The 23875-nt window shown below is 45.5% G+C and overlaps 1 protein-coding gene across 1 annotated transcript in view; it reads left to right on the forward strand.

The window, feature by feature from the left end:
* SLC6A5 (solute carrier family 6 member 5) overlaps positions 1-23875 on the forward strand; it is a 305468-nt gene that overhangs the window by 186362 nt on the left and 95231 nt on the right. Inside the window, exon 13 of the mRNA XM_069221331.1 lies at positions 4149-4248. Within this exon, the coding sequence (XP_069077432.1) occupies positions 4149-4248 (100 nt within the window). The remainder of the gene's footprint in view (positions 1-4148; positions 4249-23875) is intronic.

Genomic DNA, 23875 nt, shown 5'->3' on the forward strand with positions numbered 1-23875 from the left:
TGTAGTCCACAAAGATGCTGAGTTCTGAGGCAGTGCCCTGTGGGGTGACGTTGGGTCCCAGCACCACATGGCTGTACCAGGGACTTCCCAATTCAAGCATTTTGGAGACTTTATCCTTAATGCTAGCCCTCACCTTGCCTGACAACCTGTAAATTTAGCTTTTCACTGACATACTGCCTCCAGTATGTGTGTCCTGGGTACATATGTGTGTAAGCCCAGGGGTGAGGGGGACAGGGAGGCAAACTGTCCCAACAACTGGTGGTAGTCCCTGTACTTATTCTGGGGTCAGACTAGGGGACAGGTTGATACCCTTCATTGACCCATCCTTCTCCTTGGGGGACAGGAGGTCAAGGAGAGGCTCACTTCTTCCTCCCTTCAATTATCTGTCACCAGGAACATAGTGACCTCAGACCTCTATCAGTGTGGCTTAAGGTGGTTCACATGAAGTATCTTTATGGGATTTCTAGGAGTCTTGACGGTGACCAAGAAGGTGACCCCCCCTTTCTCTCCTTCACCTCCTAAAGCCCTAACTAACAGTCTTTGTGGGCCCCAAACTCCCTGGCACTATTACTGCACATTCTGGCCAGGCTGAAAGTCAACCAGAATGACCATCTGGTTGTAACAGAGTTTCATTACTTTGTGGATGGGTTCTAAATTTTCAGAAGCCTTTCTCCAGAGATCCTGCATCTGGTTCCTGACAGCCAGCATTAACTGACTACATCCTGAGGGGGAGCTTGCTCTCAATGCTTCATTAGTCTGAGAGGTCCCCTAACAGGGTGGCCACTGAGGAGCTCAAATGAGTTAAGCACAACTCTGTTCTATGGTACCTCCTTGTAGGCAAAGAGCAGGCATGGTAGAAGGATGTCCACTTTCACCTAATGGGCACAGGCAGGCCCATAAGAATGGCCTTAATGGTCTTGTTGAATCTTTCAACAGGCTCATTTGTCTGAGCGAGATAGGGTGTGGAGAACTTGTAGGTAATGCCACACTCATCCCGCATGGGCATCATGTAGGCAGACATGAAGTTGGTGCTCCAGTGAAACACCAATTTCTTGTGGAACTCCACTTGGGTAAAAATCCCCATCAGGGCCTAAGCCACTGCAGGACTAGCCATAGACCTCAGAGGTATGGCTTTTGGATATTTGGTGGCATGTCCACCAAAAGCAGGATAAACCTGTTGCTGAAGGCAGTTTTGGGGTCCCAGGGCCCACCAATGCGGATATCTACTCTTTCACAGCTGGTGCCAACAACAGGTAAGAGAACGAGGGAAGATTTCAGATTCATCCTGTTTTCCCATTGGCCTAGCATTTAGGATATGACGTACAGAATGCATTTGAGGCTGTCTTCATCCAGGTCCAGTAGAAGTGTGTGTCATGCCTGACAAAGTTCTTGTCCTTCCCCAGTTGTCTCCAGAAGTGACACCTCCTGCTTGGTCTTCAGCTTTCCATCTCAAGTCCTCTAGAGATGGGCACTCCTTCTGTGCCTTACAGAATTCCTCCCTGGAGGGCCCATCCTCACTTTGCCATTAAGCAAGCTTAGATAGGTCCATCAAGGCCGCAATGTCCTCCCCGGGTGGCTCCAGGGTGGCCTCCTCAGATATCCCGTCTACCTGGCTCGTGGGAGTTTGAGGAGCTGGTTTCCTATTCCCCTGCCCTTTCCTTTCTTAGCAGCTGCCTTGGCCACTTTCTTAAGCTTCAGGCAACCTTGGGTCCCCATAGACCATGTGTTCAGGCCCATCCACTCAGGTAACCCTAGCATCTTCAAGTAAGATCTAAGCTCCACTTCTTCACAGATAGTGTGCTCCAGATCTTTGCCTAACAGACAATCTACAGGCATGGCAGGGTTCACAGTTATCATTGGAAAACTGGAGCCCACCCCCTCAAAGTTAACCAGAGTCACTGGGTAGTAACTCTCCCGGTTGTCCGTCACCACAACCTGTTGGAATTAAATGGTTATTTATTTGCTCTGAGGACACCAGATGACACCTTACAATAGTCATACTAGATCCTGTGCCCCCCAGAGCCTCTACTCTTTGCCCATGGATGGTGACCCATTGCCTGTACTTGTTTTGGAAGTGTTGTTTGGACACCATATCCTTGTCTTCCAAGGATACCAGGGTGATTTCTGCTCCTCCACCACACCAACTCGGGCAATCTCCTTCCTAAGCACTACACTGGCCAACCTTTGCTTTGCTCACCAGTTGGGGTGGGGGAGTGCCCTCCTGGGACACTTGGCAACACTTTTCACTTGCCCAAACTTGTAGCACTTGTGGCCGTTGGGGAAAAACTTATTTGTCTTCTTATCAAAGAGGCCATTGCTCTTGTGGTCAGACTGATGCTGGATACCCTTTCCTTGTGAACCTTTTTGGGGCTTTGAGAGAACTCCTTGTTTCTATTTCTCTCTCTCTTTTTGTTGGTGGAGACCATGACCACCCTTTTGGGGATTCTGCCCAGATGCCTTTTTGTACACACTGCTGCTTACCAAACAGTCCACCTCCTTATCAGGCTTCCCGGGGTCAGTGAGCTCCCTATCAATCAGGTGTTGGTGTAGATCTGTAAAACTGATATTGATCATGTGCTCTCTTAAAATTAAAACCTACAACCCAGTAAAATCATTCACTTTGCTGCCCCTCACCCAATCACTCAGTGTAATCCAAGGAATCCACTAATTTGACAGCTTCTGGTTGTCTCTAATTCTCATGTGGTACCTTTTGGGGGCTAAGCCCAATTTTGGAGACAAGAATGGCTTTCATAGATGCTTACTCCATTTGGTCCCCCACCTGTAGTGTAAGAAGGGTGTCCCTCCCCACTATGGGCATGTGTTCCATAAGCTAGCCCATAATCCTCCTGATGGGCCCTGTCCATCATCAGGGCTCCCTCATAGGCAGAAAACCAAATGCCTATGCCACCCCCCCATGTAGGTAGGCACCAGATTTTGTGGCGTGTGGACACTAACCTCTCCAATGGACACTGAACGTATGCTGCCACCATTACTCCTAGACTCTGCTTGTTTGGCTCTGATGTCCAGGTCTCTAAGAGTCATCTCACGAGCCATTCTCCTTTCTTTCATGGCCAGTTTCTTCTCTACAACGGCCCGAGTGGCCTCCTCTGCCACCCTCTTAATAGCAGCCTCCTCCTTGGCTAGCCTCTAACCTTCATTTGGCCAGCTGCAGCCTAAACTCCCTCTCAGCTTGTTTGTCCTCCAGCTCTTCTGTGGACAAGCTGCAGACAGACACACTGCTCCTCACCCTGACAAAGGGCTCCACTCCTGGGCGTAAGCCGTCCTCATCCTCTGGATGGTGCAGCTGAGGATGTATGCCCATATCCTCCTCTTGGCCCTGAGGGCCTTCTGGAGCTCCAGCTTCTTTAGGTCCCTATTTACTGGAAGCCCCCCTCTCCAGAATCCTCTGAGCTCAGGTGGAGTGCAGCTCTCCAGATTGCTGAGCTCAAACTCCTTAGCTGCAGGTAGAGTCACAGGCAGTCGGGTGGAATGGAAGTGAACTTGGAAAAAGCAAAAAAATTGCTAATTTTTCAAAAATCTAATTGGTATCAAATTATCAATAATGGGATTTTAGTGTTAGACACAATTGCTGAATGGCACTGCCGACACAAGTACCAATACTACTGCTTGTTGAATATGCCCAGAGCAAAATTACTGTTTTACTTGAATTTCCGAAGTCGGAATGATGGGTAACCTGCAGTATCGGAGTATGTACATTGGATTAAAACCAATTTTCCCTTCTTCTGACCTCGTGTACCAATACAAACTTTATCAGGTATTACCTGGCAAAATATGTGCAAGGAAATGTCTCAGGAAGGGACTATTGCAGAGAAACTCGAAACCTGGGATTGAGCAACTTGTGTTTGTCACTGCACTATTTATGCTCTATTTTCCGCACGATGTTTTCATCCCCTTCACGTTTGAATTGTGATTAAAAGATGGGAATCTCTGCAACAGGTGCTTAACTTGCTCTCCTGGTTGGTAAGTGTATTCAATGACTTTGCACCATTGTTTAAAGTGATTGCATAGAAACAATATTTCCTCCAAAAGGATGGAAATGAGTGTAAATTGCTGGCTGGAATTACTTGATAGTCAAATAACGTGAAATGACGGTATTTGAAATTTCATTTTCCCCTCTCTGTCTTCAGGGTGGAATTTATATGCTGCAGCTTGTGGATACTTACGCAGCCTCTTACTCGCTTGTCATCATCGCAATTTTCGAGCTTGTCGGTATTTCATATATTTACGGTAAGTAATTCTGGAGTTTTTCCAGTCTCTTTAAATTAGTAAAAGGCCACTGCAGTCTCACTGCTCTGTAGAAGTATTTCCGATGTATCAGTCTATGAATCTATATGCGTCATTATCTATCTATCTATCTATCTATCTATCTATCTATCTATCTATCTATCTATCTATCTATCTATCTATCTATCTATCTATCTATCTATCTATCTATCTATCTATCTATCTATCTTTCTGTCTGTCTATCTATCTAGCTATCCATATATCTGTCTATCTATCTATCTATCTATCTATCTATCTATCTATCTATCTATCTATCTATCTATCTATCTATCTATCTATCTATCTATCTATCTATCTATCTAATCTGTCTGTCTGTCTGTCTATCTGTCTATATGTCTGTCAATATGTCTATCTGACTATCCATGGTCTCTGTATGTTGGTCTAGTAGTTCACTTTTCTGGTTAACTCTGTATTCTTACGTGTAAGCTCCCCAGCCGGCTTTAAATACATTAATCTTCACCTTGCTCTTTCATCATCCCTCTACCACTCTTATTGTTTCTTCTTCACATTATATCACTGATGATCTCTCAAGAGGCATCATTGATGACATCCCTGATGGTATCTCAAATGGCATTATGGATGACATCAGTGGTGAGATCAGATAGGCCATCACCAGTGATGTCATTAATAACATCAGTGCTGTGCTAGCCTGCCTTTCCCAGGACCAATTGCAATTATTTTTCATATGGAACTCTTCATGCTTGTAAGGAATTGTAAGCACAAGATGCCATGTTCAGTTAGCAAATTAGTGAGTATAAAATGATGTAGATACATTTATGCAGTCCATCATCCCCAAATACACATGTTAAATTATTTATCATTAAATTACTTTTTGCTACCACAGCTTCAAACATTAAGCTGTAAAGGAACTGAAAAAGGGGATGGTCAGATGAAAATAAAAAAATAAATACATCCCATCCATATTTCTCTGGCATCTTTCTTTGAGGGGTGAGCACCTCCTCAAAGAAAGATGCCAGAGAAATATGGATGAGATGTATTTATTTCAGCACAATTCAGGTCATTTAACCATGATACATAATCACAACATGGACTTAAAACACAAAGCAGGAGTGTCTGATCTACTCACCAGAAAAACTTGAAATCTCTCAAACATCACTCTGTACCCATGTACCCATGCACCCATGTATATTATCCGCTGCCACATTGCACATTACACTTTAACTTTTGGTGCATATTAGTCTATGTGCAACCCCTTCTGCACATCATCCCCTGCCCTCTAATGCATACCACTCTGTGCCGCTGAATTTCACATCAGATGGTGTTGCACTGATACACAACTGTCAGTGCTACCCAGATTCACAGTCCCCAGTGCTTCCCTTGCGCAAAACATCCAGTACTTCTATGATTCAGTGTACAGGTGAGGCACATCACCCTACAGTATTCTGAGGCACATCATCCAGTTCTTCACTGGGGTACATCATCAAGCCTTCCATAAGTGACCCGTGGTGCTCTCAAAATTTGCATCACCTATTCCTCTCTCTTGCACGTCACTTGTGCTGCATACTGTACATCAGTCTCTGCTACCCTGAAACACACTACTTCATGACCCATGCTGGTCTCCTGAGTCACATCATCGTGTGTGCTGTGTGCATTCTGCTGCACTGCTCTATATAATACAAAGCGGGGTGGTATGTTTGTTGGGCTGTTGCATCAGTACCTGTTTGTCTATTTGTGTATCTGTATGGGTGCTTTGGGTGCCTATACAACTTTTAGATGTGTGGATCTTGATGGACAACTGTATGTTGGGGTGCATGGGTACCTGCTTATATGTGTGTAGAGGTCCTGCTTGTCTAACCCCCTTTTAATTATATTTGGCTGTGTGTAAGCTCTCAAGCGTGAATGCAATGTGCATCTGTGAGCAAAAGTCAAATTTAATGGCTTTGCCAATAGTTGGTTACATATGAATTAACAAAAGCTATCAAATGTATTTGTGAAATCTTTTGTCACTATAAGAATGAGGCTGTAGGATATGCTAAATAGTATTCATGCCTTGGCATCAGAACATTCAGGTATGCAAGAGACATTTAATTGCTGACTCCTCTAAAAAATATCCATGCATTTGCCCATGTACATCATTGCATTGCCTCAAATCAAAAATCAAATCAAATCAGGATTTATAGAGAGCAACTCAGGTCTCAAGGCACTGAGGGGGATTGTCCTCTGAGCTTCAGTTGAAAAGCCAGGTTTTAAGGTCCTTCCTGAATTGGGGTAACGATGGTGACTGCCTGAGGTGCAGGGTGTTCCATCTCTTCGCTGCAAGGTAGGCGAAAGATCTTTCCCCAACCAAGGTCTTTCATATATGGGGTACAATGGAAAGTGCCTGTTGAGTGGCGTGGAGAAGTCTGGTGGGGGAGTGGAAGGTGAATCAGTGGTTGAGGGAGGTGGGTCCTAGGTTGTGGAGGGCCTTGTATGCATGGACGAGGAGTTTGAAGTTTATTCTTTTCTCAATAGGAAGCCAGTGGTGATCTCTTAGGTGATTGGTGATGTGTTTGTGGACGGGAACGTCCAGGGTGAGTCTGTTAGAGGAGTTTTGGATGTGTTTCTTTAGGTTCTTCTGGGTGGTGCCGGCGTAGAGGTCATTGCCACAGTCAAGTTTGCTGTTAACCAGGGCATGGGTTACGGTTCTGCTGCAGTCCTTTGGGATACATTTGTAAATCTTCCGGAGAAGTCGAAGTGTGTGAAAACAGGATGATTGACTGAGTTGACTTTGTGGGTCATGGTGAGCGATGAGTCCAGGATGAAACTAAGGTTGCATGCATGTTTTGGTGGGGTGGAGGGGGTGCCGGGACTGGCTGGCCACAAGTTGTCATTCCAGGCTGATGTGGAGGTTCTCAGGATGAGGATCTCAATCTTGTCAGAGTTCAGCTTGAGACAGCTGTCCTTCATCCAGGCGGCTACAGCTTCTATCCCATCGTGGAAATTCTTCTTGGCAGTTGTGGGCGTTTAGGTCATGAGATAATCAGCTTGGTGTCGTCGAAATAGGAGGTGATTTTCAGCCCATTATTCCTGATGATGGATGCGAACGGGGCCATGTAAATGTTGTGTGGGGCTCAGGAAGGAGCCCTGTGGAACTCCCCAGCTGATCTCTGTAGGTTGTGACAGGTGAGGCTGGAATCTGACTCGCTGTGTTCTGCCAGAAAAGAAGGAGCATATCCATTGTAGGGCCTTTCCGTCGATGCCGGCTGTGTGGAGTCTGGAGCAGAGGGGGAGGTGCGAAACCGGGTCAAAGGCGGCTGATAGGTCCAGTAGGATGAGGGCTGCTATATGGCCGAAGGTGAGGAGCATGCGGATGTCATCTTTGGTGGTGAAGAGGGCGGTCTCCATGCTGTGGTTGCTCCTGAAACCAGATTGGAAGATGTCTAGAATGTTGTTGTCCTCGATGTGCTTATGGAGCTGTGTGTTTATGGCCTTTTTGATGACCTTGGCTGGGAAAGGCAGCAGAGAGATGGGGCAGTAGTTCTTTAGGCCCAGGGAGTTGGACGTTGGTTTCTTCAGTAGTGGGCGGATCTAGACATGCTTCCAGTCCTCGGGGAAGGTAGCTGTATCTATGGAACAGTTGAGGGTGTGGCGGAGCTCGGCTGCAAATGGAGGTGTTGGCTTTGTTGAACATGTGGTGAGACCAGGGATCTGTAGGTGCTCCGGAGTGGATGCTGCTCATGATGGAACGGGTCTTGTCCGTGGTGAGGGTGGTCCAGTGATCACTGAACTAAGTCATCAATACCAAATGGGTTGAGCTAGTGTCATCTTTCTTAGATGTCTAGTAAATGTGTGCCAAACATGATTTCTGTAAAATGCTTATATCTTTGGTTATTCCTGGACAATGTCCAGACTGGATCTGTTGGCTCCCACTATCAACAGTGAGGGTAATTTGATTTCCCAGTCTACAGAGGACGTGTGAATGGCACCCATAAGGAACGTTCCAGAAAACAAAAGGTATTTCAGGCTTTTTGTCTACTGGAAGATTCTTGGCAGGAAAACAGGGTAAGATTTATTGCCTTTTTATATGAGAATTGTGATTGGAGGGAAGACAAGGGCATACACCAGTTGGGCACACACAGAGCAGGCAGGAACCCTGATAATGGAATATTTGTACTGAAATGGGGCTCTTGTGTGGCCCTGTCTTTAATGCAGGTCTTCTCAAAGCCAGGACTTTGAGGCTATCCAAAAAAGTAAGAACTTCTTCAAGCACGATTTCCTCTGTAGAGCCCTGGTACTCTTTGCTGCAGGAAACCATACCTAACCAGTATTTCACTCAGATTTTATCCTCCCTCGCGGAGCCCTGCCTAGCTATGACGTTTTACCTTGTCCCAGTGGAGAACTTTGCACTCCAAAAAAGTGACTAAGGGGCAGATGGTTACGTCTGCCACCTTGATGGACTACTATCTGCTAAATTTAGATATCACAGCAGGCCCAATTGTGATCTCTGTCCCATGACAGGAAACATCCTCATGGTGGGCCCGAGCAAGGTACAAAAGCTTTGGTGAGTGAGTGTTGTTTTTGACAGCCATTGACCAAACTTTATTAGCATGTTTTGTTAAAGTAACAAAATAATAAAAACAATAATGCTCCCCCTACATCCAGGGAGTTTTCCCTGTGGTGTAGGAGATCATCCTTTGTTGTTTCTGTTCCTTGCTTAAAGTTTGTTGGATGGGTTACATTGTCACAGAATGTATGTGTGCATTATAACCTATGGCAACACAGCAGAAGGGATATCCGCCACGTTTTGATGGAGTACCCTGTCTGCCAAACTCTAAACAAGACCCAAAGTCTGAACATAGACCATATCAGCGAGGAAAGGTAGCCAAGGGATTTTGTGTGTGAGGCAATCTTGGTGGCCAGAGCTTTCACAGGTATCGCTTCCGATCTATTGGCCTAAAAAAAGGGCACCCGAATTCAGTGTACATGGCCTTGGCTAGCCTTATCCCCTCCTGGTGCACTGGAGATTTCTGACTTCCATCTGAGAGATGAAGTTTGAATTTAAAGTTGTCGACCAATGTGAACTGCTAGACTATCATTGATATTTGCTAACCTTTGCTTCTTATGAGTGCTTTTTAACATTTGATTAAAAAATCTTAAACTATTCATAACAGATTTAAGTATTTTGATGTTGTTTTATTAACTAGTTTAGGAATTGTATTGTTTATTCCTTGACCTTCGTTTTTTTCATGCTGCTTATGTTCTACTTTCTTGTGCCTCATTCATGCCTAGAGAAAAAACCGAGGGCCAGATTTACAGAAAAGTGCTGCAGCGACAAAATTGGCAGTGCTGCGCTGCGTCACTTTAGAAACACAGGGATGCGCCGTATTTAAGGGAATACGTGGAACCCCTGCATTTCCCCCAGCGCCAACGCAGACATCCTTGCACCACTGTGCAAGGATGTCTCTGTTGAGGGGTGTAATTGTTTATGTGTTTTACAATCACTAATGGCGCTTTGGAACTTCTGTGTGTGCTGCACAATGCAGCACACACAGAAGTGCCAAAGCGTCATTTTCAAATGATTGTTTATGTGCAGGAAGGGACACCTTCCCACACATAAACAATCACTTCTGGCATTTTGCTTTTTTTATGCGTGCGGCAGAATGCAGCACGCATAGAAAAAGCAAAAAACGAGGAGGAATAGAAGTATTCCTGCTCGTTGCACCCTGCTAACTCCACCCTCGGGGTGGCGTTATATTTTGGCACTTCCTCAGATTTACAAGATTTCATAAATCTGAGGCAGCCTCAAAATGCAATAGGTGTTGCTGTGGGACGCCTACAGCAACACCCAGTGCATGCCCATTCCACACACAGTGCTGTGTGGGAAGGGGCTGTATGTACAAGGTAGCGTTAAGCCACAGAAATTGGCTTAATGCCACCTTGTAAATACGGAGCTGTGGTTAGCGCCACAGGAGCGTCACTAAAAGTGACGCTCCTGTGGCCCTAGCGGCCTATAAATACTGCCCAGATGTTTTAATGCACATGCAGAACTATTACATTTGTTCAGAAACAAATGATTACAAATATTATTTTCAAGCAACCGATGTACAAGCAATACTAATACTATATTCCTTAGACCACCATCATCTTTCAGTTCCTGCCTTGACTATGCTAGTGTAACTTCTGGTTCTGATTTTGAAAGAGATGACTATACATAAAAACAAATCTTAATTTGTGTCTTAGAATATAACTTAGCTGGAAGCGTCTGCTTTGATCCACCTGCAAATTAATTAAGGAATCACTATAAAACCAGTGAGCCTGAGATGAGGCATCGTGATTTAAGACCCAGCTGAAATCTTACATCAATTTCATAAGATAAGAGCATTTTCTTAAACATTCACAGAAACCACTCACAGCAATACAGCAATACAAAATGAGATTGTAGAAATCAATGAAGGACCAAAACAGGGCTTCATTAGCCACAATGAATCTCTCTTTCTCAATATTGAAACATGGCACACCCCTGTAATTTATATTTTATCTAATATTCACTAAACCTGTACTGCTGTGATTCTGCCTTAGGACCTGTGGGCAAATATTTGGACTTCTTAATCAAGACTTTGTATCATCTACAGCGTAGATACTCGCAATCATATTTCCAGGGGCTAATAGCAGTGCTTAATTTGTAAATAAAAAGGTGCCGGTGCTCAAAGCCCTCCTCTTCAACACGCAGCTGCTGCAATTAAATCTGCGAACAGGGAATACTGAGGCAGCGTAATCCCGATGCCAACTCTGACCTTTTCAATCCATTTAAAGCCACTCCCTGCCCCTTCAGCTCACACCTGCAGCTTTCTGCTTTCTCTCATCGTTACGCTTTTTCGTTTTTCTCTTCCTCCGTCTTTCCCAAACGTGTCTTTTGCTCGCAGCAAATGCTTGAGGCAGAAGACTAAGGCCCTCATTCCGACCCTGGCGGTTTCAAACCGCCAGCGTGGAGGACCGCGGGAGCACCGCCGACAGGCCGGCGGTGCTCCAATGGGCATTCCGACGCGGCGGTAAAGCCGCGGTCGGACCGGCAACACTGGCGGTCTCCCGCCAGTGTACCGCCGCCCATAGGAATCCTCCAAGGCGGCGCAGCAAGGGGATTCCGACCCCCCCTACCGCCATCCAGTTCCCGGCGGTTCTCCCGCCGGGAACCGGATGGCGGTAGGGGGGGTCGCGGGGCCCCTGTGGGCCCCTGCAGTGCCCATGCCACTGGCATGGGCACTGCAGGGGCCCCCGTAAGAGGGCCCCTAAATGTATTTCACTGTCTGCTTCGCAGACAGTGAAATACGCGACGGGTGCAACTGCACCCGTCGCACAGCTTCCACTCCGCCGGCTCGATTCCGAGCCGGCTTCATCGTGGAAGCCTCTTTCCCGCTGGGCTGGCGGGCGGCCTGAAGGCGGCCGCCCGCCAGCCCAGCGGGAAAGTCAGAATCACCGCCGCGGTCTTTCGACCGCGGAACGTTATTCTGGCGGCCCCCGACAGGCCGGCGGCGACCGCCGCCGGCCAATGTCGGAATGAGGGCCTAAGTGCCGGCCCTCAAAAATAAGTGCCGGTGCTCAGCACCGGAAACAACAAGCACAAATTAAGCACTGGCTAATAGGGTTGGTCTGTAGTGTGACCAAGGGGCGCACTGATGTCAACATGGGGGCAGTTGATTTAATTTGGGCAGAGAGGAAGCGAATCATGTGCATCTAAAGACTGAATTGCACATTGTGAGACCAGAAAACCTGGGATCAGTCCCGACTTCCCCTCTTGACCAAATTGTGTGATCCTAGGCAATAGATTTATTCCATTTTCCCTCCTTTTCATTAATTATCACATATAACAGGATCTAGAAGTACGTGAGTTCAGGGAGTGCGCCGTACCAAACATTCTCTTGAGTTTGACTCAATAAACTCCATGGAGCAACCCCGGCCACCTAGAGAATACCTGCAACTGACTTCCCTGTTAACTAGGCATCTGCATTGTTGGCAGGGTATTGGGAGGAGGGTGGGGTGGAAAGCGAGAATGTTTCTAAATTCATGTTTGTAAACTATAACTTTTCCCAAAAATATTTCTCGATGCACTCATATAATCTGATGTGTTATGGTGAAACACTTCTGCTTGTAAATGACATATACTTTTTGAATTGTTAAGAGTGTTTGTCATACTTTAACACATTTGTTGCAAGATGTCTTTTAGAAATTAAGGTCTTCCTAAAGTTAAGTGGGGCAGGACACCATGGTTACTTCCTTTCTTTAACTTCAGTTAACGTGTAAATAAATGCTCGCCCGTTTGACAGCTTTCTAAATGTTAGTGCTCAGTGCAGTAAAAAGAAAGCCCAGTTCTGATGGTGACGAGGGGGCCGCTTTTATAGGTCAGGTGGGTTGCAACCATCATACTTTGAGTATCACTGATCTACAGTCTGATACAGTAAGACAGTATTTATCACACAAATAGAAGACCTCACTTTTGATAGTGACATATTAGTTATCTCAACAGTGAGGGGATGATTTATAATTTGATGGACAAATAGCACTTCATCAGGGTGATGGAGTAAATGTATTCGTCATCCTGATGGAGTATCCACCTGTCAAATTTAGAAATGTTTGTAAGCCCAACATACATTTCTGCCATCCACAGGAACTGCCGTCAATGTGGTTTCTGTGAATGTATTAGATCTTTGCAATACAGCTACGTCAAACATGACGTAGCCGTACAGTAACGTTTCAACACTTTGGGTCTGATTTAAGGAAAGTGGCGCGGCACCGAGTGTAGCACCACTTTCCTTGTGCCCCTTACCGCCACCGTGTGTGCACCGTATCTAAGATATGGCGCACCATGGAGCAGATAAGCGGCAATGGTGTCATTTTTTTTAATGCTATTGATGTACTCTGCAGGAGTAGCGTCAAATATTTGACACTACTCCTGCTTTTCCGCCACTCCTGCAGAGTACATGGGGCCCACTGTTTTCAATGGCATGCCCCTTTTAGCGCCTGCCCTGAGTGTGCATTAAAAGTGCCGAAAAAAATGGCGCAAGGAATTCTCTGAGATTTCCTTACGCCATTTTTTTGGCCCTCTTGCATATATTATGCCTGACGCAGGGATAATGTGGCGCAAGGTTTACGAAGTGGCATAATGCACACATTGTGCCATTGTAAAACGGCCTGTTTGAAAAGCCACTTTAGCGCCACCTTATCGTCAAAAAAATGATGCTATTGCGGCGCTAAGGTGGCGCTAGGGCCACTTAAATCAGGTTCTTTATTTTCAAACTCCAAAGTGGGTTTTTCTTCTCCTATGATGAGGGGGAGAGGCATTTCTTTGTGTTTTTTCTGTCTCTTACTGCTAGGGCATCATTTCTCAGCACATCTTACTGTGATTCCATACTTAATGGCTTGAACACGACAGATGAATGAAATCATGCTGTGTAACCATGCCTCTTTTTATTGCCACTTTCTTTAGAATATTTCCAAAATGTAGGCAGTATGTTCTCAGGATTCAACTATTTGTAGTGAAATTCAGTTTTCTACTTCTACAGCCTCACATTCTGCCTTAGCCTTTATTTCTACCTTTTCAAATAAATTGAGCACCAGACATTTTTAAACATGTAATTTTCAGGCAGTCTTGTCATGCAGTTTTATAAAAATCACAAAATTATTGTATTTTTCATGTATCACTTGTCAATATGGTAACACCAGCAAACGTGCTCTTCAGTGATATTTAATTGGGTTCTGCCCTGCCCCTGGGAGGACGTGGGCATCAGTGTGCTTCCCTCCTACCAGGTCCAGGCGGGCTCAAGCAATTTCCTCAAAAGAGTTCAGGACTTCAACTTTAATTTAAAATAATCAATATTTTTCTGATTTCTGCGAGTTTAACTACAGATTAATTCTGGCTCATTGCATTGGTGTACATGGCCTTTTGTGCCTGGGTCTCCACAGCTTACAACTTTTCACTGGAAACACTTTGTACGGGCCTCATAAGCCAACACTTCTTTGTTTAACTTTGTGATTTTAACTGAAATGAATTTAGTTACTTTAATGCAAGTTTATTACAATGATTACACAGATGTGACTGCTTTGGATCTCCTATTCCCTTCTAAATGCCCGTGTGTCACATAAATTGCTCTTTGCCAGCTTTGATTTCTTAGTAAAAAAGTTTTTTTTTAAAAGTCCGCTAAAATCCCTACACCTCTTCCATTTGTGTTTGTTTTTCAGGCTACTGCATTTTTTGCCCAACTAGGCCTTTGTGCGTAACATTAGTCCACAGCCTATAATGTCCTTCCTTTCTTATGTATTATCCATTATTGAGAATTTGTCTCACTTCTCTTTTTAGGGTCGAGCGCGAAATGCGCTCTGTCCCTGTTGTTATCGTTCTATGGGCTTGTAACCATACCTGTAGGAAGTTGGCTCTGTATGCACTATTTCAAAGTAAGGAATAGTATGCACAGAGTCCAAGGGTTCCCCTTAGAGGTAAGATAGTGGCAAAAAGGGATAATTCTAATGCTCTATTTTGTGATAGTGTGGTCGAGCAGTAGGCTTATCAAAGGAGTAGTGTTAAGCATTTGTTGTATACACACAGGCAATAAATGAGGAACACACACTCAGAGACAATTCCAGGCCAATAGGTTTTTGTATAGAAAAATATATTTTCTTAGTTTATTTTAAGAACCACAGGTTCAAGATTTACATGTAATACTTCAAATGAAAGGTATTGCAGATAGGTACTTTAGGAACTTTGAATTAGCAAAATAGCATATACAGTTTTCACATAAATCACATATAGCTATTTTAAAACTAGACACTGCAATTTTCAACAGTTCCTGGGGGGAGTAAGAGTTTGTTAGATTTTGCAGGTAAGTAAACTACCTACGGGGTTCAAGTTTGGGTCCAAGGCAGCCCACCGTTGGGGGTTCAGAGCAACCCCAAAGTTACCACACCAGCAGCTCAGGGCCGGTCAGGTGCAGAGGTCAAAGTGGTGCCCAAAACGCATAGGCTTCAATGGAGAAGGGGGTGCCCCGGTTCCAGTCTGCCAGCAGGTAAGTACCCGCGTCTTCGGAGGGCAGACCAGGGGGGTTTTGTAGGGCACCGGGGGGGACACAAGTTCACACAGAAAGTACACCCTCAGCAGCACGGGGGCGGCCGGGTGCAGTGTGCAAACACGCGTCGGGTTCTCAATAGGTTTCAATGGGAGTCCAAGGGGTCTCTTCAGCGATGCAGGCAGGCAAGGGGGGGCTCCTCGGAGTAGCCACCACCTGGGCAAGGGAGAGGGCCACCTGGGGGTCGCTCCTGCACTGGAGGTCGGATCCTTCAGGCCCTGCGGGCTGCGGGTGCAGAGTCTTTACCAGGCGTCGGATCTTAGAAGCAGGCAGCCTTGGTCAGGGGGAGCCTCGGGATTCCCTCTGCAGGCGTCGCTGTGGGGGCTCAAGGGGGTCAACTCTGGCTACTCACGGTCTCGCAGTCGCCGGGGAGTCCTCCCTGAAGTGATTGTTCTCCACAAGTCGAGCCCGGGGCGTCGGGCGCAGAGTGTCAAGTCTCACGCTTCCGGCGGGAAACGCAAGTTGTTTCAAAGTTGCTTCTTTGTTTCAAAGATGCTTCTTCCTTGGAGCAGAGCCGCTGTCCTCGGGAGTTCTTGGTACTTTTAGATGCATGGTAGTCCTCTGAGGCTTCAGAGGCCGCTGGACCCTGTGGAATGCGTCGCTGGAGCAGTTCTTTTGAAGTGGGGAGACAGGCCGGTAGAGCTGGGGCCCAAGCAGTTGGTGTCTCCGTCTTCTCTGCAGGTTTTTCAGCTCAGCAGTCCTTCTTTGTCTTAGGTTGCAGGAATCTGAGTTCCTAGGTTCTGGGGAGCCCTTAAATACTGAATTTAGGGGTGTGTTTAGGTCTGGGAGGGCAGTAGCCAATGGCTGAGGGGTGGGGGGCACATCCCTAATCCTATTGGGGGAATCCTCCATCTGCATGATGGAGGATTTCTAAAAGTCAGAGTCACCTCAGCTCAGGACACCTTAGGGGCTGTCCTGACTGGCCAGTGACTCCTCCTTTTTTTTTCTCATTATCTCTCCTGGACTTGCCGCCAAAAGTGGGGGCTGTGTCCAGGGGGCGGGCATCTCCACTAGCTGGAGTGCCCTGGGGCTTTGTAACACGAAGCCTGAGCCTTTGAGGCTCACTGCCAGGTGTTACAGTTCGTGCAGGGCGGAGGTGTGAAGCACCTCCACCCAGAGCAGGCTTTGTTTCTGTCCTCAGAGAGCACAAAGGCTCTCACCACATGGGGTCAGAAACTCGTCTCTCAGCAGCAGGCTGGCACAGACCAGTCAGTCCTGTTCTGAACAATTGGGTAAAATACAGGGGGCATCTCTAAGATGCCCTCTGTGTGCATTTTTTAATAAATCCAACACTGGCATCAGTGTGGGTTTATTATTCTGAGAAGTTTGGTACCAAACTTCCCAGTATTCAGTGTAGCCATTATGGAGCTGTGGAGTTAGTTTTTGACAGACTCCCAGACCATATACTCTTATGGCTACCCTGCACTTACAATGTCTAAGGTTTTGCTTAGACACTTTAGGGGCATAGTGCTCATGCACCTATGCCCTCACCTGTGGTATAGTGCACCCTGCCTTAGGGCTGTAAGGCCTGCAAGAGGGGTGACTTACCTATGCCACAGGCAGTGTGAGGCTGGCATGGCACCCTGCGGGGAGTGCCATGTCGACTTTTCTCCCCACCAGCACACACAAGCTGGCAAGCAGTGTGTCTGTGCTGAGTGAGGGGTCCCCAGGGTGGCATAAGACATGCTGCAGCCCTTAGAGACCTTCCCAGGGGTACCACTTACAAGGGACTTACCTGGGTGCCAGGGTTGTGCCAATTGTGGAGACAATGGTACATTTTAGGTGAAAGAACACTGGTGCTGGGGCCTGGTTAGCAGGGTCCCAGCACACTTCTCAGTCAAGTCAGCATCAGTATCAGGCAAAAAAGTGGGGGGTAACTGCAACAGGGAGCCATTTCTTTACAATACCCATCACTTTAGTTGGTTCGTGGGCTTGCCTTTTAAAATTCGTCTGATTTGATTAGTGAAATGCATGCATACGTCATGCCTTTTCCGGTGTTTACCCCTCCTCGAGCGCATCGGCCAGCTACTGAAAACATACGAGGCTCCATGTTTTCCATATGGTTTCTGGACTACTTTTTCTCTTTGTTTCATAGGTAGCACGATCTTGCTGGGCAGTAGTCATGCGCTTTGCATGACATCAATCCTGTTACATAGATAATTGCACTTTTGCTGATACGTTACACTGCAAGCAAACTTCTGTTTCTTTTGTGTGCTTGCTTCAGGGCCCACTTATGTGAAACTGTTTATCTTTTCATTTTCAGTTTATGTGACAACAAAAGGCCGGTTAGGAGTTTACAACGCTAATAGCTCTTACTCGAGCAAACGCGAGGCCCATTGCATTGTAAATGCTTGATTAATTCTTGTGACTGAAACCTGCATTTATTTTTTAGGATCTGGGAGCTAATGTACAAAGCCTTTTGTGATCACAAACAATGTGCTTCACAAAATCACAGTCTGCATAATAGCTTTTCTTTATGTACAAAGCCCTTTTAATGAAAATTCTTTCTGACTCGTAAGCACTTTTCTAATCTTTTCTGAATCACAAACAGGAGGGGGCATGAATAGGCCATGCTCCTCTTATTTCCAATTAGAAAGGAATGCATCAGTGGTTTACAACTGCAATTATGATTGCAAGCTATTGATGAGGTACCGACTGCCAAGTTTGTTGCCAGTCTATAGGGTAAGTTGTGTTCCTCTGCTTTCTGACACTATGTCGTGCTGAGTGACGTGGATGCTGCTGAGCTCATGTCTGTTCACCTTTGTCGGAGATGCTGAAGACGCAGAGCCACGTGAGACGCGAAAGCTGAGGTGCAAAACTGTGAGACACTGCCGGAGCAGTGAGTTTTGAGTTCAGTAGCCAGACGCCAGGTTGAAGGTCCATATCCTCGCGTCAACATAACACAGAGAATAGCCAGTGGGTCACAGAGCCAGTGTGGGACAACCATGCCGGCCCATGTGGGGAGCCGCGAGGAGCATGACACGTGGCAGTGCACACGCTGAGCTTGGGAGACCGAGGAGGCCGAGAGGTTTGTACCTGCAGGCGTAAAGGGGGCTCCCTGCAGCACTGAGCATGTGCCAAATGTAAGCAAGGTGCAAGGTGCTATCTGGGTGGTGGTGGTGGCAGCGGACCAGCGGACTTTTGGCAGGGTATCTGGCTAACAGAAAAGAAGAGGTAAGTGCCTGGCAGTAATTGATATTTTGTTAAACTTGCCTAAGTACTACACTCCCAGAGGAACATTTGAATGTGAGAAGTAGGAATCTGGGGCTACAACCAGTGCCTTGACTTGCTGTGATAAGAGCGGGAAGGGTATTATTCCAGGCAGGGTAGTAACCGAAGAAAGCACCCGTGTAAGGCACCAAGGAAGGATGGCGCCTGGGAGAGGCAAAACACGTAAAGGGCTGACTAGTTGTCCCCAGGAAGAGGTTGCCACCACAACAGGAAATAGGCCATTGGAGGAAAGGGAGGGAAACCATGGAGCAGGCAAAGTAAACACTATGGGCCTCATTTACAAGAATCTGACACACCAGCCCGGATGCATCAGATTTCTTGCGCTGCCCAACAATTCCCTAACAATGCCATGGATACTCTGTATTTACTATACAGAGCTCCATGGCGCATATTTTCACAGATGTGTCAGAAATTCTGATGCATCTGTGGTTGCAAACTGACGAATTGCTGGACTAGCGTAAAATAAATAAGGCTACTCCAGCAATGCGAGGAAGGCTCCCATAGAGAAAAGCCCTGCATCAGTGTAATGCCTGTTCTGAGCAGGTGTTAAAATTTTGAAGCCGTGAAGTCTCAGAACAACGCAGTGAAATGTAAATTTCAATGCGTCAGGTCTGCGTGGCTTATCCTGAGGGAACGCCTGCCTTGCGTACATTATATTTGGCACAGGTATAATGTGACTCAAGGCTTTACAAGCTGACACATTGGGCCAAATGTGTCAGTTTGTAAGTGTGAAGCAGTGTAAAACACTGCTTGCGCCACCATTGCATCAAAAAGAGTGATGCAATGGTGGCGCAAAGATGATACTACGTTGGTGCTAAGGCCTTGTAAATAAGGCTCTATGTGCGGAAACAGAAGGAGGCGAATTCAACACATAAGCACTTCACAGAATGACAGGAGGGGCGTCAGCAAATTTATTAGGGAATTGTTGGCCAACATTTTGAAAGAAACAATTGCTCTCTGAAACTCTACCTACTTGCGAAGGTCAACCAAGGGATTCTGGGAATGTAATCCACCTATCCTCAGACTTAGGTTTACCCTCCATAACTAATCCAGACATGGTGAGGCAGAATGAACTGTACTTAGAAACAAGACGATCCTCATCCTCACAGCTTTTTCCCTATTTGTGAATAGAGGGTCGCAAGTGGGGGAGAGGAATGGTGGAGCAGATGTACAGAATTACAGTGAGTTTTATAATGACCGTCGGAATGAGCATAACAATATAAGGGATCAGCGTTTGGCTTCAGCAAAACATGCCACTGAAGGAACTGTGCAAAATCCTATTCTAAAATTGGAAATTTCAGCGCTTGACTTCAATGTTAGATATAATGCTGATTCTACAAAAGACTTTGCAAGAACTGCTGGAGGTGTCTGTAATGAGTCATGATATACTCAAAGCCTAGAAAGATCAATTGTAGATAATTGGGGGGAACTAAAATAATTGCAGGGGAACTAAAACAGATAAAGGACCACATGTGGACAATATTAAGAACTGTTGATGAAAAAACAAGCATAGAATGGAAACTTAGGCCTATCAGGAGGCAGAAGGGGATGCCCTCTGTCTGGTCGACCTGCAGAGTATATAAGCATCCAGGTAGCCAATGCTTGCCAAGAAGCTGGGTGAAACTACTAAATATAGGCAGTATATACCCCGGTCTGAAAGAGTGAGGATAGGCCCTGGGAAGGGGGTAAGAGCAAATCATCAGAAAATAAAGACAGCAGACTTAGGTAGAGGGTGCAACCATCAAGTAAAAGACCAAAACAGGAATCAACCCACAACAGTCCCTGGGAGATCTAAGATGGTACTGAGTCAAGAACGGGATGGAAGGGGAACTCGTGGAAGAACAAGATGGCGTAATTCCCATTCCCAAAGTAGGAAGGAGCCTGATAATGATAAACAGGCAGGAGAAGACAGAGCAATGGTAGACCTGGGGTTTCGACAAAGGAGAAAGACGGAAAGGAAAAGGAAGGGTACTATAAGCAGGGAGAGGGAAGTATGATCTCCATAGTAACAAAGAGCAGAGTCTGGAGTAACCTGTGATTCTATCTCGAACTGTCACAAAATGAGAAGAAAGGAAAAAGAGTAAGGAAGTTACTACCCCTAAACCAATCCTAACTATTATTTTCCTTTTCCAAATGCTCCAGCCTGAAAGGAGAAGGGCCAAAGGACCTTAGACAAGTAGGTTTTACGAAGAACAACAAAGGGAATGAAGTCAGAAAGGTTCGGTTGTAGTTGTGGCTAGTAAAGTCCTACTTATAAATGTGAAAAGCAAGGTGTTAAGAAAAGGGATTAGGTTTGTCCAGGAATCATAAATTCCAGAAGTGTATTTGGAACAGACTTTTTGGGAGGAACCACGCAGGGCTCAGACCAAGGCAAGTTTGGTTGACTGGAAAGGGGTATAGAGAAAAAGAAGATTTGGGAATAACCGTGCCATATCCCGGTACTGTAAGGTCCTGGGAAGATATGAGCCATGAGAATAGGTATGCGGTTATGTCCTCACAAGCCTCCGGGGAAGACGGGTGGCTGAATGATACTGATCAGGACTTCTGGTCGCCTCACAGTTCAGGGGACTTGACATGGAATATTAATGGCATAGTGAAAAGTCTGAGTTTAGAAAGTTTTCAAAGGTTGGTCAAGCTTCATGAGATTGCATGTCTGCAGGAAACATGGCTGTGTGATAAAACCCAAATGTTTGACGGTTTTGTGCAGATAAATAGGACAGCTAAGAGGAGACTGCAGGGTCGCCCCTCTGGGAGGTTTGAACATTGATATCCACCAAAAAAGCTATAAAGGTTGCACCAATATAAGTGGTTGGTGGCCCGCAGGGTGCACCTCCAGGGCCCAGACTTGAGGTATGTATGGTAATAGCTAATGTGTACATTCACTCAAACTGGGAAGATTTAAGGAAGATGTGGATTCTCAGTGAGTACATTTCATAAAGATATGTTTTTTATGCTAGGAAACTTTAATCACAAATTAAACCCAGGTAGGGTAGAACCCTGGTATGAAGAGTTTCATATTATATAAATTTTGATAGTTTCCCAGCTACAGTGCTATAGGCATTAAATGTGGCACTTGGTGAATTTATGGGCTCTAAGGGCTTGCTTTTTATTAATGGTTGGATGGACTCTGACCCTCCTGTGCGCCGAATGTTCAAGTATGAGTCACAGCCTTGTCCCACAGATTATAGTTTCATGCATGCCTGGAATTTTCATAAAGTCCAAGGTGAAGGAAGTGACCATCATTGTCTGAAACTGGAAATAAGTAGAGGCAAAAGTAGGTTGAGGGAAAGGGTAATCCCCCTACTGATGGACTATCCTAAGCACCTGACTACTCGAATCACTGAGATTCCTATGGAGAAGTTAGTCTCCTTTCAACAAGGGTAAGTGTTGATTAATGCCCCTGCCAACAGCATAAGGTGGTATGATCGTTTGAAGGTTGAGTTAAAAGGGAACGGAATAGCAGGATTCAAGATACATAGTGGAAAGGTAATGATTGGTTCAAGGTGGAATGTAGGAAACTTAAGGTTCAGATTAGGAAAGGGGAGAAAAGTCTTAGATTGACTATGAAAGTTATAGTAGCCTTCAGAACATTAAGAAAGCATGTAAAATGTTAATTAGAAACCACAAAAAAGTTAATAAGGAGAAGTGTTGAGGAAATCTGCTGGAAGGAATACAAGCAAACAATTTGAAAACGTTTTGGAAGCTAGAGCAGAACGGTTCTGGGAAAGTGCAGGTGGTCATGAACTGCATGGTGGAAGAAGATGTTTGGGCTGGGTATCCAAAAGAAATATATGGTAATGGAATAGAGCCCATCATAATGCCAGTAACCACTTGGGTGGGTGTGGATGAGGACACTATGTCCTTGTTTATGGTAGCTAATATTAAATGCACAACATCAAACCTGAATTTGTCAAGAGCGGCTGGTCTGGATAATCTTCCAGCTGTTATATAATAAAGACCAGGTTCGACTGGTGGGAGGAATTTTTTCCCCGGATGTTCATCAACATATTAGCTATAGGCCAGTTCCCTGAATGCTGGAGAGGCACAATTATTAGACCTATCCACTAAAGGGGAGATTTAAAGACCCCAAAGACCTATAGGTTGATTAACCTACTGGATGTTGGAGAAAACATATTTGCAAAAGATAGGCTTAAGGAATGGGCTGAATTAACACATATTGTTCCTTTGGAGCAGAGGGATTCAAGGAATGCCACTCATAATGTGTTTTTCCCTTTGGTCCATTGCACATAGTCAGTAGAACAAAGAGGCAGTCTGGTTGCTTCCTCATAGACTTCCGTGCAGCTTTTGATTTGGTGGAACGTAAGTGCTTATCGGAAACTTTGGTAAAGCAAGACATTCAAAGAGTCTGTTAATTCAGGAGATTCATTCACACAACTGGGCTCAAGTAATTACAGATATTGAGGGGTCTCCGATACAGAAAATATCTATCAATAATGGGCTTCGGCAGGGTTGTGTCCTGGCCCCTTACACTTCTCGTTATTTATAGCGGACATGCCAGCAGACTTGGTAGTGGAAAGGGGTGGCAGCCCCAAAATTAATGGAAAACATGTAGCATGCAGATGACCTTGTGATTTTGCATTCAACAGAGCTAGGCCTGCAAAGGAAGCTGAACACCTTCATGGAATATTATCAAATAAAAAAGTTAGTGGTAAACTTGGAGAACACTGTTAAAGCACTGTAAAGTTCAGTTGATACCTTGGAACCACTAAGCAGGAACTGGTGAATGTATTTAGGGTCAGGTTTGAGAAGTCCTTGAACTGGTACAGATTGAATCATTAAAAACAAAGGCCCTTGCTGATATGTTGTAGTGTAATGGTAATAGGGCTTTAAGGAAGAGAATGTTAAGGGAATAGAATCTAGCGGTATCCCGGTAACAGGGATTCTAGAGATGGAGAGGAGAGCGTGAAGAGAGAGGAGGCGGTTAGGAAGGACGGAGCTGGGTCAGGGGTTTAATACAGATTGTACTTACGAAATAAACTTCCTTTTGATGAAGAACGATATCGCGTATCATTCTGGATGAAGACGTGAGAATGTAATAGTGGCGACGAGCTGGTACTGCTGAGGTACGACGAATCCAGCGAGGACCGAAGATTATTAGGTGTAAAGTGACCCCTGACCTCGGCAAACAACAGCAGACACAAAGGACGTCCAAATTAAACAAGCGCAAGTACAAATAAATGCTATTGTAGTGTTTACTGTTTGCGCATGCGGGAACGCATTAAACGGCAGGCGCACGAGCGTGCTAAACGTAGAGCGTGCTAAAC

This window comes from Pleurodeles waltl, chromosome 3_1, assembly GCF_031143425.1.
Source record: "Pleurodeles waltl isolate 20211129_DDA chromosome 3_1, aPleWal1.hap1.20221129, whole genome shotgun sequence".
NCBI lineage: Eukaryota > Metazoa > Chordata > Amphibia > Caudata > Salamandridae > Pleurodeles > Pleurodeles waltl.